Genomic DNA, 14,916 nt, shown 5'->3' with positions numbered 1-14,916 from the left:
CCTTGTTCACTCTCTGTCTCCACCATTTGCTTTTTTTAAAATTCTAAATTACATATGAGAATGACAATGACCAACACACGCTAAATTAAAATGTTCCCATCCCTATCCAGGCTTTACCTCCTGTGGTACCCAGTGGTTCCTGAACACCTTCACGGTACCTGTGGACACCGTGTGTTCCCTTTCCATGGTTATCCCAGGCAATCAGCCTGAACAGAACTCTCTGCTAACCATCTTGAAGACGCATGGATAGCTATCTTAGCCTGCCCTTCGATCAAGTTAACTAGGACATTCTCATCCCTCCCTGCCAACTCCTTACTAGATGACCAAAGATGAAGGGGGGGGGTGGGGCTAAAATGCAGTCGATACGAACATGCGAAAAGGGTTTGCACCCTCACGCACTCCATGTACGTATGGTATACAGTCTTTACCCACAACCCCCCCTCCATCTGCTCTCTGCTCCCCCCGTTTGCTCTGTGTCCCCCATATGTTCCCACCTGTGGTCTTTCCCACTCGTTCATTCTATGTCCTGTCCGTTCTCTTCCACACATCCCCCCATCTGTCTTCTGTCTGCCCGACCGCACGCTGAGCAACAGTGAGTGGCAATTTGGATATGCCATTGACTTGATGGCGTGAAACTGAAGGTGACAGTGGAAGGTTGTTTCTCGAAGTGGAAGCCTGTAACTAATGGTGTTACCCAGGGCTCAGTGCTGGGCCCATTGTTATTTCCATCATTATCAATAATTTGGATGAGAATGTAAGTCTGCAGATGTGGGAGGCTAGAGAAGTTATGGGAGTCCTGGTTAAGATATACGCTTCATCTTTAGCCAGGGGTTAGGTATGGTTATAGGCCAGTAAGTCTAGCATCTGTGGGAGCGAAGTTACTGGAGGGGATTCTCAGGGATAAGATATAGGCACATCTGGAAAGATGGGGTTGATTAGTGACAGTCTCACTGATTTCACTGAATTGGTTTTTGAAGTAACCAAGAAGTATGATAAGTGCAGGGCAGTAGACGTCTATATGAACTTCAGTAAAGTCTTTGATAAATTCCACATGATATCCTGCTTTGGAAGGTTAGATTTCAAGGGATCCAGAGAGAGCTGTCTGACTGGATTCTCAGTTGGTTTGATGGTAAGAAGTTAGGGGGTGATGGTAGAAAGTTGTTTCTCGTATTGGAGGCCCATAACCTGTTGTGCGCCTCGGGTCGGTGCTGGACCCATTGCTGTTTCGCATCTGTATCAATGATCTGAATGAGAATGTACAAAGCATGTTTAGGATGCTTGCAGATGAAGCTAAAATGGCTGGTGCCGTTGGCAGTGAAGATGGTCATCAGTGTTTGCAGAGGTCCTCGATCAGCTGGGTAAATGGACAGAGGAATGGCAAGTGGAGTTTAATTCAGAAATATGTGATATGTTTCATTTTGTAAAGATAAATAAAGCTAGGACTTTCACAGTGAAAGTGGTGCCCTGGGGAGTGTTGTAGAACAGAGGAATCCAGGTGTACAGGCACATGGTTCTCTGAAAATGGTGTCAGAGGTAGAACCGGTGGTGAATTCACAAGTTAGGATGTTATGTTGTATTTGGACAAGATGTTGATGAGGTCGCATTTGGAACTATATTTACACTTCTTGCTGCTTTGGTACAGCAGCCAAAATAATCAAAGTCCCTGCCCATCCCAAGCATTCTCTCTTCTCCCCCCTCCCCTTCCCACTGGGCATAAGATACAGGAGCTTGCAACACATACAACTAGGCGCTAGGACAGCTTCTGCCACATTGTTATAAGTCTATTGAACGGTTCCCCAGTATTATAAGATGGACTCGTGACTTCATTGTGGCCTTACATTGAATGTCATTGTGTGTCTGCCCTGCACTTTCTCTGTAACTATTCATACTTTATTCTGGATTCTGTTTTCTTTTATATAACCTCAGTGTACTGATATGTCACTTATCACATAAAGCCAAAGCTTTATAAAGCATAAAACCATAATAAACCCACTCCACTCATGATTGTCTCGTTCTCTCTCCCAGACCAACACACCTGCCCGTCTGACCGGTTCAAATGCCAGAACAACAGGTGCATCCCGATAAGGTGGCTCTGTGATGGAGACAATGACTGTGGTCACAGTGAAGATGAGTCTAATGCCACGTGTTCAGGTACCCCTCTGCATCTAATGACAGTCCAGTGGCTTGTTCCAGGAGGGTGAGAGAGGGAGAGATGACTGAATTCCCACTTGCCTTTCCCACTGCCCTCATCTTCCTGGGTGGGGAGAGGTTTGGGATAAGCTATTGGATTTGTCTGGGCAACTGACCATGGTGGGTTTTGTAGATGGTGCACACTGGAGTCAGTGTTGGAGGGAAGAAGTGTTTGTTGGTGGGGGTGGGGTGGTGGAGAGGTAATGAGGTGGGTGTGGAGTGTGTAGACTGTTGTACCCCGTAACTGGGTGTCTGACCAGCAAAGATAGAAGAATCTGTTGGAGTCTGGTGGTACTATTTTCAAACAGTGTTTATTAGTGAAATATACAAATCAATATCAACAATGCAAATATATAGATAATACACGTTAGCAATACTAAACCTAAAAGTTTGGGTATAATAATAATCAATAATAAACAAGCTCTATCGATGTCTAGGAGATAATGAATTGTCATATGTGAATATAAAGTTCAGTTCAGTTCATACAGGCTGAGGTAGTTGTTGGTTCTTGTGTTTTAATCGGAGAGAGAGAGAGGGTGAACTATGAGAGAGAGCTACAGTCATGCAAACCTTCCTTTATGTTCTTGATCTGTTGATGTGTTGTGGCCATTCAGGTATGACCCCTTTGTCCTTCAACTAGACCGTTCTTCTGTGGTGGACTCATCACCCAGGCAAGGGCGGACACACACAAGCCCCCACCGGCCCTGCTAATAACACTGTGAGTTAAACTGACCGATCCTTTGTTCAGTCCCCGATGCCCCACACCTTCTCGTGGGTTCCAACACTCAAGCAGTGCTCACTAGTGTGTCTCCTGGTGTGTCTGAGGGGTGTCTCCCCAGACCTCACTTTTATCCCTACTCACGGGGTCTCAGGTGTCAGTCAGTTTTGAATGGCTTAGTCCATCAAACCAGCCCACTCCAGCTGTCCACTGAGGAATTTTAATGAACAGAATAGCCGAAGACAAACAACCTTTGCAGAAGACATAACAGTAAATCAATGGCCTCTCCTCTCTCTCTTATCAGTAGCAGATGTTCCAATTCCAGCATGTTTTTGTTCCATCTCTTTCTCTCTCATTAGCAGCATGGCAACAGTAACAGTTTGTAATTCTCCCAGGGGAGAGGGACATGGGCAACTCTGCACCCTTCTGCCCATCAGAGTTGTTCATCCTTCATAACAGGACTAACTCCACCTGGGCAAGTGGGGAGTGTTCCATCACACTCCTGACCTGTAGACAATGGAGAGGTAATGTGGTGGATGTGGAGTGTATGGACCAACTCCACCCGGGCAAGTGGGGAGTGTTCCATCACACTCCTGACCTGTGGACAGTGGAGAGGTAATGTGGTGGATGTGGAATACATGGACTAACTCCACCCGGGCAAGTGGGAGTGTTCCATCACAATCCTGACCTGTAGACAGTGGAGAGGTAATGTGGTGGATGTGGAGTATATGGACTAACTCCACCCAGGCAAGTGGGGAGTGTTCCATCACACTCCTGACCTGTGGATGGTGGAGAGGTAATGTGGTGGATGTGGAGTACATGGACTAACTCCACCCGGGCAAGTGGGGAGTGTTCCATCACACTCCTGACCTGTAGATAACAGAGAGGTGATGTGATGGATGTGGAGTACATGGAGGAACTCCAGCCAGGCAAGGCAGATGGCGCTCGCTTTGGCCACTGTTTGCTAGTGGTGGAGGGAGGGTGTGTTGATATGGTTAGGGGAGGGCATGGGGTGCTGATCAAGTGGGCAGCTTTGCTTTGTCTTGGATAGGGTCCCTGGAAGCTCTGTGAAGGTGAAATGATTGGGATGTACGCCATCCCAATCAGCATTTTGCCTTGTTATGTGTAGTTTCTTAATTCCTCTCCCTCTCTTTCACTCCTTGTCCCTCCCCCTTCCTTCACAGCACGAACTTGCCCCCCAAATCAGTTCTCCTGTGCTAATGGACGCTGTATTCCGAATTCTTGGACATGCGACCTGGATGATGATTGCGGGGATCGGTCGGACGAGCCAGCTTCTTGCGGTATGTGTGGGGAAAGTGCAGAAACAGTCCTCTCAGCCCAACTGGTCCATGCTGAGCCGGATACAGCATGGATACAAGTCTTTCAGTCCAACTAGTTAGATTCCCACCTGATCTAGTCCCATTTGTCTGCCTTTGGTCCGTATTCCCCCCAAACCTTTCCCATCCATGTCCATGCCCAATTGCTTTTTAAATGTTAATGCACCTGCCTCAACCACTTCCTCTGGCAGCTTGTTCCATTTTCCCACCACCCTCTTGGTGAAAAAGTTGTCCCTCATGATCTTATACACCTCTATAAGGTCACTCCCAGTCTCCTACACACCAAGGAATAAAGTCACAACCTGCCCATCCTTTCTCTATGTAACTTAGTCCCTTCAGTCCCCAAAACACCCAAATTTAAATCTCCTTTGCACTCTTTTCAGTTTAATGATGTCTTTCCTATAACAGGACAACCAATCCTTAAGCTCAATAGAGTTCCTGCCTGGTCAACATCCTTGTCATTCTCCTCTGCATTCTTTCTAGCTTTATTATAGCTTTTCTATAAGAGGGTAAGCTGAACATTATACTCCAAGTGTGGCCTCACCAAGGTCTTGTACAGCTCCAGTACTCAGTGCCCTGACTAATGAAGGCCAACATGCCAAATGCCTTCTTCACCATCCGGTCTACCTGTGACACCATGTACCTGTACCTCTGGGTCCCTCTGATCCAGAACTCTCATCAAGGCTCTGTTTTCACTATGAAAATCCTACCCTCATTTATCTTTACTAAAATATGCAACACCTCACATTTCTCCAGATCGAACTCTATTTGCCATTCCTCTGCCCACTTACCCAGTTGATCAAGATCCCCCTGTAAATCCATCTTCACTCTTAACACCACTCATTTTAGTGTCATTTGCAAACTTCCTGACCATGTCTGATTAAATTCCATAATATAGATGGCAAAGAGCCCAGCACTGACTCCTGGGGAGCACCAGTAGTCATTCGCCTCTAGCCTTAAGTAACAACTTTCCACGATCACCCTCTATTATATCAAGTTAGCCTATTATATCTGTATCCAGTTGGCCGGCTCTCTCTCAATTCCATACAATCTAGCTTGTCAGAGCTGTCCACTATGTTTGTTTGGAGATACAGCACAGAACTGACCCTTCCAGCCCAGCAAACTGCACTGACTAGCAACCCACCCCTGTATATCCCTAGCCTAATCACAGGACAGTTTACAATTCCCAATTAACCTACTAACTGATATGTCTTTGGACTGTGGGAGGAAAACCCACAGAGTCATGGGGAGAACGTACAAACTCTGGAATTAATCTCCGAACTCTGACAACCCGAGCTGTAGTGGTATTGCGCTAAATGCTGTGTTTTTGCGATCCCATCCTTATGAAAGGCCTTACTGAAGTCCATATAAATCTTGTCTACTGCCCTGCCCTTATCTTTTCGGTACTTCTTTAAAAAAAAACTCAGTGAAATCAGTGAGATGTAATTTCATATGTACACAGTCATGCTGACTTGTCACTCATCCACCACATCTTTCCAGATGTATGTATATCTTATTCCTGAGTATTCCCTCCAGTAACTTACCTCCCTCAGGTGTTACACTTACTGGCCTATAGTTCCCAGGTTTAACCTTGCTGCCCGTCTTAAATAAAGGCACTTCAGCCGTGGCTCCCTCAATTTCTTTTCTAGCCTCCCACATCTGAAGACTTACAGACCATACCTTGTACATTTTCATCCAAATCATTGATATAGATGGAAACAACAATGAGCCCATCACTGAGCCATGGGTAACACCACTGGTCACAGGCTTCCAATCCAAGAAACAATCTTCCATGACTCTCCTCTCCTTCCCATTGTCAAGCCTGTTAAGTATCCAATTAGCCCGCTGTCCCAGGGAGCTATGTATCTGTACTCTTCAGTCTTCTATACAAGTCCTGCAGAGAGGTGCCAAGGCATGTGAGAAAATGAGGTAGGGTCTTGGGGGTTAGAGTGGGGTACAGGACGAGGTTGATCAGTGCAAAGCCTTCTATCATTGACCTGAGGGCTAGGACCTGCTTAGGTGTGAGTCAGTGCATTCCCATCTCCCAAACAGTATGCATGGGAAGTGTGTTTGTGGAGGGATCCCATTATTGACAGGCGATCTAGCCTGAGCCCTGCTTTAGAGTAGTGGAGTGTACCCAATAGATAACGGACATGTTCCTCCCCACCATCAGCAGTATTTACTGGAGCTGTATACCATCTTCTCACAGCTCCAATTGGGCAAGATGCACCGAATCCTGATATCCCACATCACTATGTTCAGGAGCAACTACCGTACTTCCCTTCAACTATTCTGTTCTTGAACCAACTGGCACCACTCTGATCACTACATCAGTACAGCAATACCGTGATCATTTTGCACTAAAATAGACTTCTTTTGTTGTGTTAAGTGTTTAACTTATGTTTTCTTCTGAATATTGTATATCTGATGCTCTGTGTCTGTAAAGCTGTTGTAAGTAAGTTTTTCATTGCACTTGTGCACACAGGGACTTGTGCATGTGACAATAAACTCCTCTTTGACTTTGATCTCCACAGCCTACCCTACCTGCTTTCCACTGACACAGTTCACCTGCAACAACGGACGCTGTATTAATATCAACTGGCGCTGTGATGCTGGTGAGTAAGGGGTAATCCCCTCCCTTCTTCTTGGCCCCTCCCTTCTGTGTTATACCCCTACCCACCTACACCCCCCCCCCCCCCCCCCCATCTCGTCCCCGTCTTGCTTGGTCTCAGTGTTGGCGGGACAGAAATCAGCAGCATTAAATGTCACCATTCCCTTTTCCTTGGCTAGGGATTCTGGAGGATTCACCTTAATTGCCTAAACAATAACTATTCTAGTAACAAATCTAGAACATGCTGTAAACCCCCAGCAACAGTCTGAGTGTGGTCAGACTGGTAACGCTCAGTGTGTCAGGCAACATCTTAGGAGAGGAACAGTGGAAGTTTCAGGTGAAAGACCCTTGGAAAGAACTACAACACTCTGCTGTTTAGGCAATGTCTGTGAAGAGAGGAGAGCAGTGAGAGTTTCGGGTCACAGATCCTTGGACTGAACTAGAAAGACACAGCAGGTCAAGTAGCTTCCGTAGAGTGAAACAGTGAAACAGTGAAAGAGAGGGTTCTTGGAATGGAAATACTCAGCAGGTCAGGCAGCATTTGAGGAAAGAGAAACGGTGAACATTTCAGGTCAAAGATGCTCGGACAGAACTAGATGCTCAGCAGTTCAGGTAGCAGCTGTGGAGGGAGAGACAGTGAACGTGGCAGATCAAGAGCCTCAGACAGATTGAGAAACATTTGGCAGGCCAGGCAGCATCTTTGGAGAAACAACTACAGTTTCAGTTCAAAGTAGCCTTCCCAGAAGCAGAAATACTGAGCAGGTCAAGCAGTGACCATGGAGAGAAAAAATCAGGGAGGATGTTTGGGGCTGAAAATCCTTGTTGGAATGAGAGAGAGAGAGAGATATGTTGGTTTTAATTTGAAGACATGATGGGGGAGAGCTGCTGGTCAGTACAGCTGTATGAGATAGGGGAAGGTTGGGGTTGCTGAAGTGTGACATATTGTAAATAGCAGGTCACTGAAGCAATATCACTGTGCACGGCGCTCCCATTGTGGGTCCTTCCCAGGGATGGGAGACGGACTGTGCACAATGCTCTGCTGTGGGTCTGATTCAGGGATAGGGAGACAGGAACTGTGCTCTGTGATCTTACCTCTCTGAGCCCCTCTGTCCAAATCACCTCTTCCCAGCCCATTGGCTTGTTGCTGCTGACTCTTCTCCCCCGCCCGTGCGTGTTTGTCTCTCTCTGTTGATCGGCTTCAGTCAGTCTTGTGGTGTCTCGCCCTCCCTGCCAACCTTGTGCTCTGTCCGCCCCTTTTGTGTGTTGCAGACAATGATTGCGCGGACGTCTCTGATGAAGAGGGGTGTCCAGTTCTCGACGGTCAGTGTGTAGAACCAGTTTGCATGTGTCCCCACTCTCTGCAGGACCCCTCGTGCTAGATGCTGACCCCACCCCCAACCCCACTCTCCCTCCTCTAGCTCCTGGCAGGGAATGGAGGCATTTATTCTCTCAAGCAACCAGCATTTTGCAAACGCAGGTCATTTCCCCACTTTAGTGTCAGCCAGGAATGAGATTCCATCGAGCTGTCTCTGCCTTTTCTGTACTTTTGCTGGATGTCCCCTAGCTTCCCTCTCCCCAGGGAAGTCAAGCCTGGAAATCCGAAGTTCAAATCAAGAGTTGGGCTTACATAGTGAGTGGTTGGTCCCTGTGGTTTGTAGTGGAATGGAGAGTCCTGAGAGTACCATCACAGGTAGACAGGGCATTGAAGAAGGTGTTTGGCACACTGGCCTTCATCAGTCAGAGCATCAAGTATGGAAATCGGGGTGTTAAATTACAGTCGTACAGTGATGGTGAGACAGAGTGCAGGAAAGATTCATTGGGATGCCTTGACTCGGGCCCTAAGTTACAAGAAGAGGTTTTGTAAGACCAGGACTTTATTCCTTGATACTTAGGAGATTGAGGTATGCTTGCTCGAGATGTATAAAATAATGAGAGACATACACAGGGTGAAAGCACGCAATCTTTATCCTGGGGAGGGTGCTGAAAACTAGAGGGCAGAAGTTTAAGATCAGCGATTAGAGATTTAAAATGGACAGCAAGGGCAGCTTCTTCATGCAGAGGGTGCTGTAGATTTGGAAAGAGCTGCCAGAAACAATGCTTGAGGTGGACACATTAGCAATATCTAAATGCCACCTTGATAAGTAAATGGATAGGAGAGGTTTAGAGGTCCAAGGACCAAATATGGGCAGGTATGACTAGCTTGCTGGGTAACACAGAATGGACCAGTTGGGCTGAAGAGCCTGTTTCTGTGCTGTGTGGTTCTGTGAAACTAAGTCCAGCCTTTCCAATCACTTTCCCATAATAAAGTCCTCCGACCCAGGACAGCATTCGGGTAAATCTCCTCTGCACCATCTCTAATGCACTCACATCCTCCCTGTAGCCTACAAACACCATCAGGATAACTCCACAAAGTTGTGAGAGTCTCTGCAACCACCACCCCTTAAGCAAGTCCGTTCCAAAGCAACATCAGCCATCTTTCTTGGGCTGTTGCAGAAAGAACTAGGAGCCGTAGAATCCCAAATGATCACTTGTAAGTGTGATCAAAGGAAAAAGATGACAGAATAGCACAGCGTGAGAGCAGTTGCCTCCTAGCTCCAGAGGCCCAGATGCAAAAGGACAGGGGATGAGATGCCCTGTCTGTTGGAGGACAGTTACCGCAGAGAAGCTGGGACTCAAGTGACTGGGTGACAGGGAGGTTGGGTAGGGTGGGGTTTGATTCCACACAGTGTAGGAGAGTGTGGGACCATGGAGACAAGGAGCTCAGAAGGTCAAGTGGGAGAAGAATGGTTAAGCTGAGACGTGATCAGAATCAACGTAAGGATTCTTAGTGAAGATGGATGCCATCTTTTTGAGGTGCCATCTCAAGAAAATGCAGGGTATCGACCTGAAGCGCTGACCATCCCCCTCCTGCCATAGATGCTGCTCAACCCACTGAGTTCTTCCGCGTACTGGTTAAAATTGAGGGCTAAACCTGATACAGGTGCATAAGATCATGAAGGGAGTAGATAATGTGAGTGGTCTCTTTACCTCTGGATAGGAGAGTCTAAATTTAGAGGATGTAGGTTTAAAGTGAAAGGGGAAAGATTTACAGGGGACCCGAGGGGTAACTTCTTCACCAGCGGTGATGGGTATATAACAAAAAGGCTCTTGCCATATCACCGGGACAGCAAGCAGTATGGACTTCCGAGTACCACTGGGCCAAGATTGACAGTGCATATTGCACAACAAAGGTGAGGAGCCCAGGCTTTGGCTTGGTCGCCAAATTTACATCCAAAGTAGAGCTTATAGACTTTCTTAACAAGAGGAATTATTCTCTGTCTTTGAGATTTAAGTGTATACAATATAACAAAGTATTGCTGCTGTTGCAACATTGGCGAGACATTTTGCTATCACAAACACTCCTGAAGATTTAATTATTATATAATGAGTACACACTGTGCTATGCGAGCAGAGCATGTGCATCAATGTGATCACAGACCAGTATAGATGTAATTGCAATGCACAGAACAGAACAGTGTGTGTGATGTTTTTATAGCCTTTCTAAAACCTCTCCTGTCATGTAGCAACCGCCCTGGCTAAGCTGCCCAGGAAAGCCTGGACAAGATAGAAAACTTTTCAGCTTACATTATGGGCAACGTTTTAATTGACTTGAATTATGAATTGAAATAACAAATACAGACAATCACAAAAAGATGGTGATAGGGAAATTTCATGGTGATTTTCATGATCATGAGCCCAAGACCCTTAAGATACATCCAAAAGTATTCAGGAAGCAATATCTTTGTTGTCCAGTGATATAAGAGTCAGGAAACCATGTTGCAGCTGTTTTAAGCTTTGGATTGAGTTATAGAGAGAGGTTGAGCAGGTTGGGACTTTATTTCTTGGAGTGTAGGAGACTGAGGGTGACCTTATAGAGGTGTATAACATTATGAGGGGCACAAATAGGGTGAATACACACAGTTTCTCCCCCCCTCATCCATGGTTGGGGAATCAAGAACCAGAGGGCACAAGTTTGCGGCAAGAAGGCAGAGATGGGAAATTTCTTTAGCCACTTTTCTACCTGAAGCGGCCAGTCTTAACAAGATGGGTTCAGCAAAATTATTTCCAGCTGCCTCCATGATTGGGACTTCTGCAAAATGCTGCGTTAAAAGAAAAGCAGATGCGCAGAGTTTAGTCTCCCACCTAAACTGGTGGATTGTAGGATTAGTCCTGACGTGGAGTATTTGGAAAGAGAGAATTAAATCCTCAGGGAGCAGGAGGTGCTGACAGTAGTTATGCCTGCTTTGTCCCACTGCCGGTTGGAGCTATGCCTGGGTGATCTCCCTGCACTCCCGGCTGTGTGCTCTCTCACACCTCCTTATCCACTTTAATTCACTACTCTGTCTCAGTCCCCTGTGCTCTCTCCCCACCTCATCTCTCTCGTCCAACTGCCTCTCTCCCCGTCTACTGCCCTCTGCCCCTGCTCCCTTTCTCCCCTGTCCTCCCACTCTCCCTCATTTCTGCTCAGAGGATGGACAGAGCTCCTGCTCGCTCTGCCCCCTGTTTCTCGCTCTGTCCTCCCCTTGTCTCTTGCTCTCTGCCTTCCACTCTCTGTATCTGCCCCCTTCGTCTCCCTCTCACTGTCACCCTGTCCCTCTGTTTGCCCTTTCTCTCTCCTTCCCTCCCCCCTCTTCCCTCATCCCTCTGAACATCACAGAGCACAACACTTCAGTGATTTGCATTAACCCCAGCTGAACACATGCCCCTTGCATTAGACAGTGCCCTCTCACACATGGTTCCTTCATCTTTCCCCTTTTGCACTCCTGTTAAAAGCATGTTGCTGTAAATGCATCTCCCCCTCGCTCCCCACCCTCAGAACCTTCTCCTCTTTCATCCACTCCCTTCTCCTCCCCATCTTCCCCCTCCCCCTCCTGCCCTACCCCTCGACTTTCACCTTGCTTCTTCCCCCACCCACTTTTTCACTCTCCACTTCTCCCTTCTCCACTCCTTCCCTCTCCCTCCCCTATCCCCTCTCTCCTCTCCCCTTCCACCTCTCTCTGCACTTACCCTCTCCCTCCCTCACACCTCCTCTCTCTCCCCTCCTCCCACCCCCTTCCACTCTCCCTCACTCCCCCTTGCTTACCCTCCCTCTGATATCTGACACTTACCGCCCCTCCCTGTGGGCTCTCCCATTTTCTTCCCATCCCTGACCCACAGACAATGACTGCGGAGACGGCAGTGACGAGGCGGGTTGTACTCATTCCTGCTCCAGCGCCCAGTTCAAGTGCAACAGTGGTCGCTGCATTCCCGGGCACTGGACCTGTGACGCTGATAATGACTGCGGCGACTACAGCGATGAAACTCATGCCAACTGCACCAACCAAGGTGGGTAGGACTTGTCTCCCCTTGCTCTCAGCTCTGCCATCGTCCCATCTCCTGATAAGGACCTGCCCACCTCTTAGGATCCACCTATACACTAGACCCGCTGCTCAACGTAGCTGCATCTTCTACATAGCCCCGTCCTCAGTGTAGCTCCACACCCAGAAGAGACTCTGCCCACTGTAGCACACTCCTGATGCCAATGGAAGCTCCGCCACCAGCATTGTCCATTTCCTGTAGCCTCACATCCTGGCAAAGCTCCTTCCTCAGCATAGCCCTGCCTCTCACTAAGGAGCTGCCTGCAGCACACAGCATAACCCTCCTCTCTCACAGCCCCTCGCCAAGGTTCAGCCCACCCCTGTTGAGGGGCAGGTGAGTGCGGCACTACCAGTAACAATCCTCCCGGGCCTTTATTCCCTACCACCATCCTAGGGTCTCTGTTCCCTCCCACTCTGCTAGAGAGGCCTAAGGGTGTGATGGTCCTGTGCATTTCATCTACCCTGCCCTCTCAAGTCTCCACACGCTGCTGTCCGCTGCAGTAGAGGGGATGAAGAGTACATCATCAGCTATTTATGCCTCCCCTCATGTTTCTACCCCTGAGGAGGAAGGGTAGGGCAACAAACACTAACTCTGACCCCTTGTGATTTATTCCTTTCCCCCCCATGTATCCTATTGCCTTCAGTTGATGGTTTGAAGGGTGTGACTCTGGCTGCTGATCCTCCAGCCTGTCTGTGTTTTATCTCTATACTTAACTCTCCCTCTCGCTTCAGCCACCCGACCGCCCGGAGGTTGCCATGGTGACGAATTCCAGTGCCAGATGGACGGTCTGTGCATCCCCATGCGCTGGCGCTGTGACGGGGACACAGACTGCGTGGACTCCAGTGACGAACGCAGTTGTGAGGGCGTCACCCACATGTGTGACCCCACAATCAAGTTTGGCTGCAAGGATACTGGTAGGTCCCGCCATGCTGGACAGTTCGACCGTAGCTGTGGGAAGAAAGAATGTGTGTGTGTCTTTGTGTCCATTTCTGTGGCTATGTTAATGTGTGTATGACTGCGTGTATGTGTGGAGTGTATGACATGTGTTTGTGTTTTATGTCTGTGAAGATACGTGGATGTCTTTGTGTGTGTGTGTGTGTGTGTGTGTGTGTGTGTGTGTCTGTATCTGTAGTGAATATATGTGTGCGTCATTGTATCTGTGTCTGTCTTGCTAGTGTGTGCATAAGTGTCAAAGTGTAGTTTTGTGTGTGTGAATGGCTCTGTATTTGAGTGCCTGTGGATGTTAATGTGTGTGTTTGTGTGTGCACACGCGTGCATGTGAGGTGTGGGGGCTTTGGAGAGGGTGAAGAGGAGATTCACCAGGATGCCGCCTGGATTAGAGGGCGTGAGATACAAGGAGAGGGTGGACAAACTTGGGTTGTTTTTTCTGGAGCAGCAGAGGTTGAGGGGAGACCTGATCGAGGTTTATAAGATTATGTGAGGCACAGATAGAGTGGTCAGCCGTCTCAGGGTCAAAATGTCCAATAGCAGGGGTGTGCATTTAAGGTGAGAGGATGAGTTCAAAGAAGATGTACAGGGCAAATTTTCTTACTTAGTGAGTGTGTTTGCATGAGGGCACTCTGTGTGCTGCATGTTTATACGTGACAGCCTACTCAGAATGTTCCCAAGCATGGATGTTGGACCTAGATCCATGCAGCAGGTCTCTCTTCCCCTCCGCCTTCACATCTCCGTAACTGTGGTTATCCCCCGACTGCAGGCCGCTGCATCAGCAAGACCTGGGTGTGCGACGGTGACAATGACTGCGAGGACAGCTCCGATGAAGAAAACTGCGAGGCCCTTGTCTGCAAGCCCCCCTCCCACTCCTGTGCCAAGAACACCTCTGTCTGCCTCCCTCCAGAGCAACTGTGTGATGGGAAGGATGATTGCGCTGATGGCTCGGATGAAGGGGAGCTCTGTGGTATGTGTCCACACCAATGAGACCGGGTCCGTTGGAGTCAGAGTGAATCTCCCTCCACACCGTCCCATCACACACTCCCAGTGTCAGACACAGAGCGAATCTCCCTCCACACCGTCCCATCACACACTCCCAGGGTCAGACACATGGTGAATCTCCCTCCACCCTGTCCCATCACACACTCCCAGAATCAGACAGAGAGTGAATCTCCATCCACACTGTCCCATCACACAGTCCCAGGGTCAGACACAGAGTGAATCTCCCTCCACACCGTCCCATCACACACTCCCAGGGTCAGACACAGAGTGAATCTCCCTCCACACCGTCCCATCACACACTCCCAGGATCAGACACAGAGTAAATCCCTCCACCCCGTCCCATCACACACACCCAGGGTCAGACACAGAGTGAATCCCTCCACCCCGTCCCATCACACACTCCCAGGGTCAGACACAGAGTGAATCCCTCCACCCCGTCCCATCACACACTACCAGTGTCAGACACAGAGTGAATCTCCCTCCACCCCGTCCCATCACACACTCCCAGAATCAGACAGAGAGTGAATCTCCCTCCACACCGTCCCATCACACACTCCCAGGGTCAGACACAGAGTGAATCTCCCTCCACCCCATCCCATCACACACTCCCAGGGTCAGACACAGAGTGAATCTCCCTTCACACGTCCCATCACTAACTCCCAGGGTCAGACACAGAGTGAATCTTCCTCCACCCCGTCCTTTCACACACT

The 14,916-nt window shown here is 48.5% G+C and overlaps 1 protein-coding gene across 1 annotated transcript in view; it reads left to right on the top strand.

The window, feature by feature from the left end:
* Positions 1-14,916, top strand: part of LOC132384773 (low-density lipoprotein receptor-related protein 1-like) — a 337,602-nt gene that overhangs the window by 171,247 nt on the left and 151,439 nt on the right. The window contains 6 exon segments of the mRNA XM_059956253.1: positions 2,026-2,151; positions 4,093-4,209; positions 6,780-6,860; positions 12,053-12,220; positions 12,985-13,167; positions 13,971-14,171. Of these exon segments, the coding sequence (XP_059812236.1) occupies positions 2,026-2,151; positions 4,093-4,209; positions 6,780-6,860; positions 12,053-12,220; positions 12,985-13,167; positions 13,971-14,171 (876 nt within the window).

This window comes from Hypanus sabinus, chromosome X1 (assembly GCF_030144855.1).
Source record: "Hypanus sabinus isolate sHypSab1 chromosome X1, sHypSab1.hap1, whole genome shotgun sequence".
NCBI lineage: Eukaryota > Metazoa > Chordata > Chondrichthyes > Myliobatiformes > Dasyatidae > Hypanus > Hypanus sabinus.
Note: the sequence above shows the minus strand (reverse complement) of the source record. Positions and strands in the feature narration are given on the sequence as shown.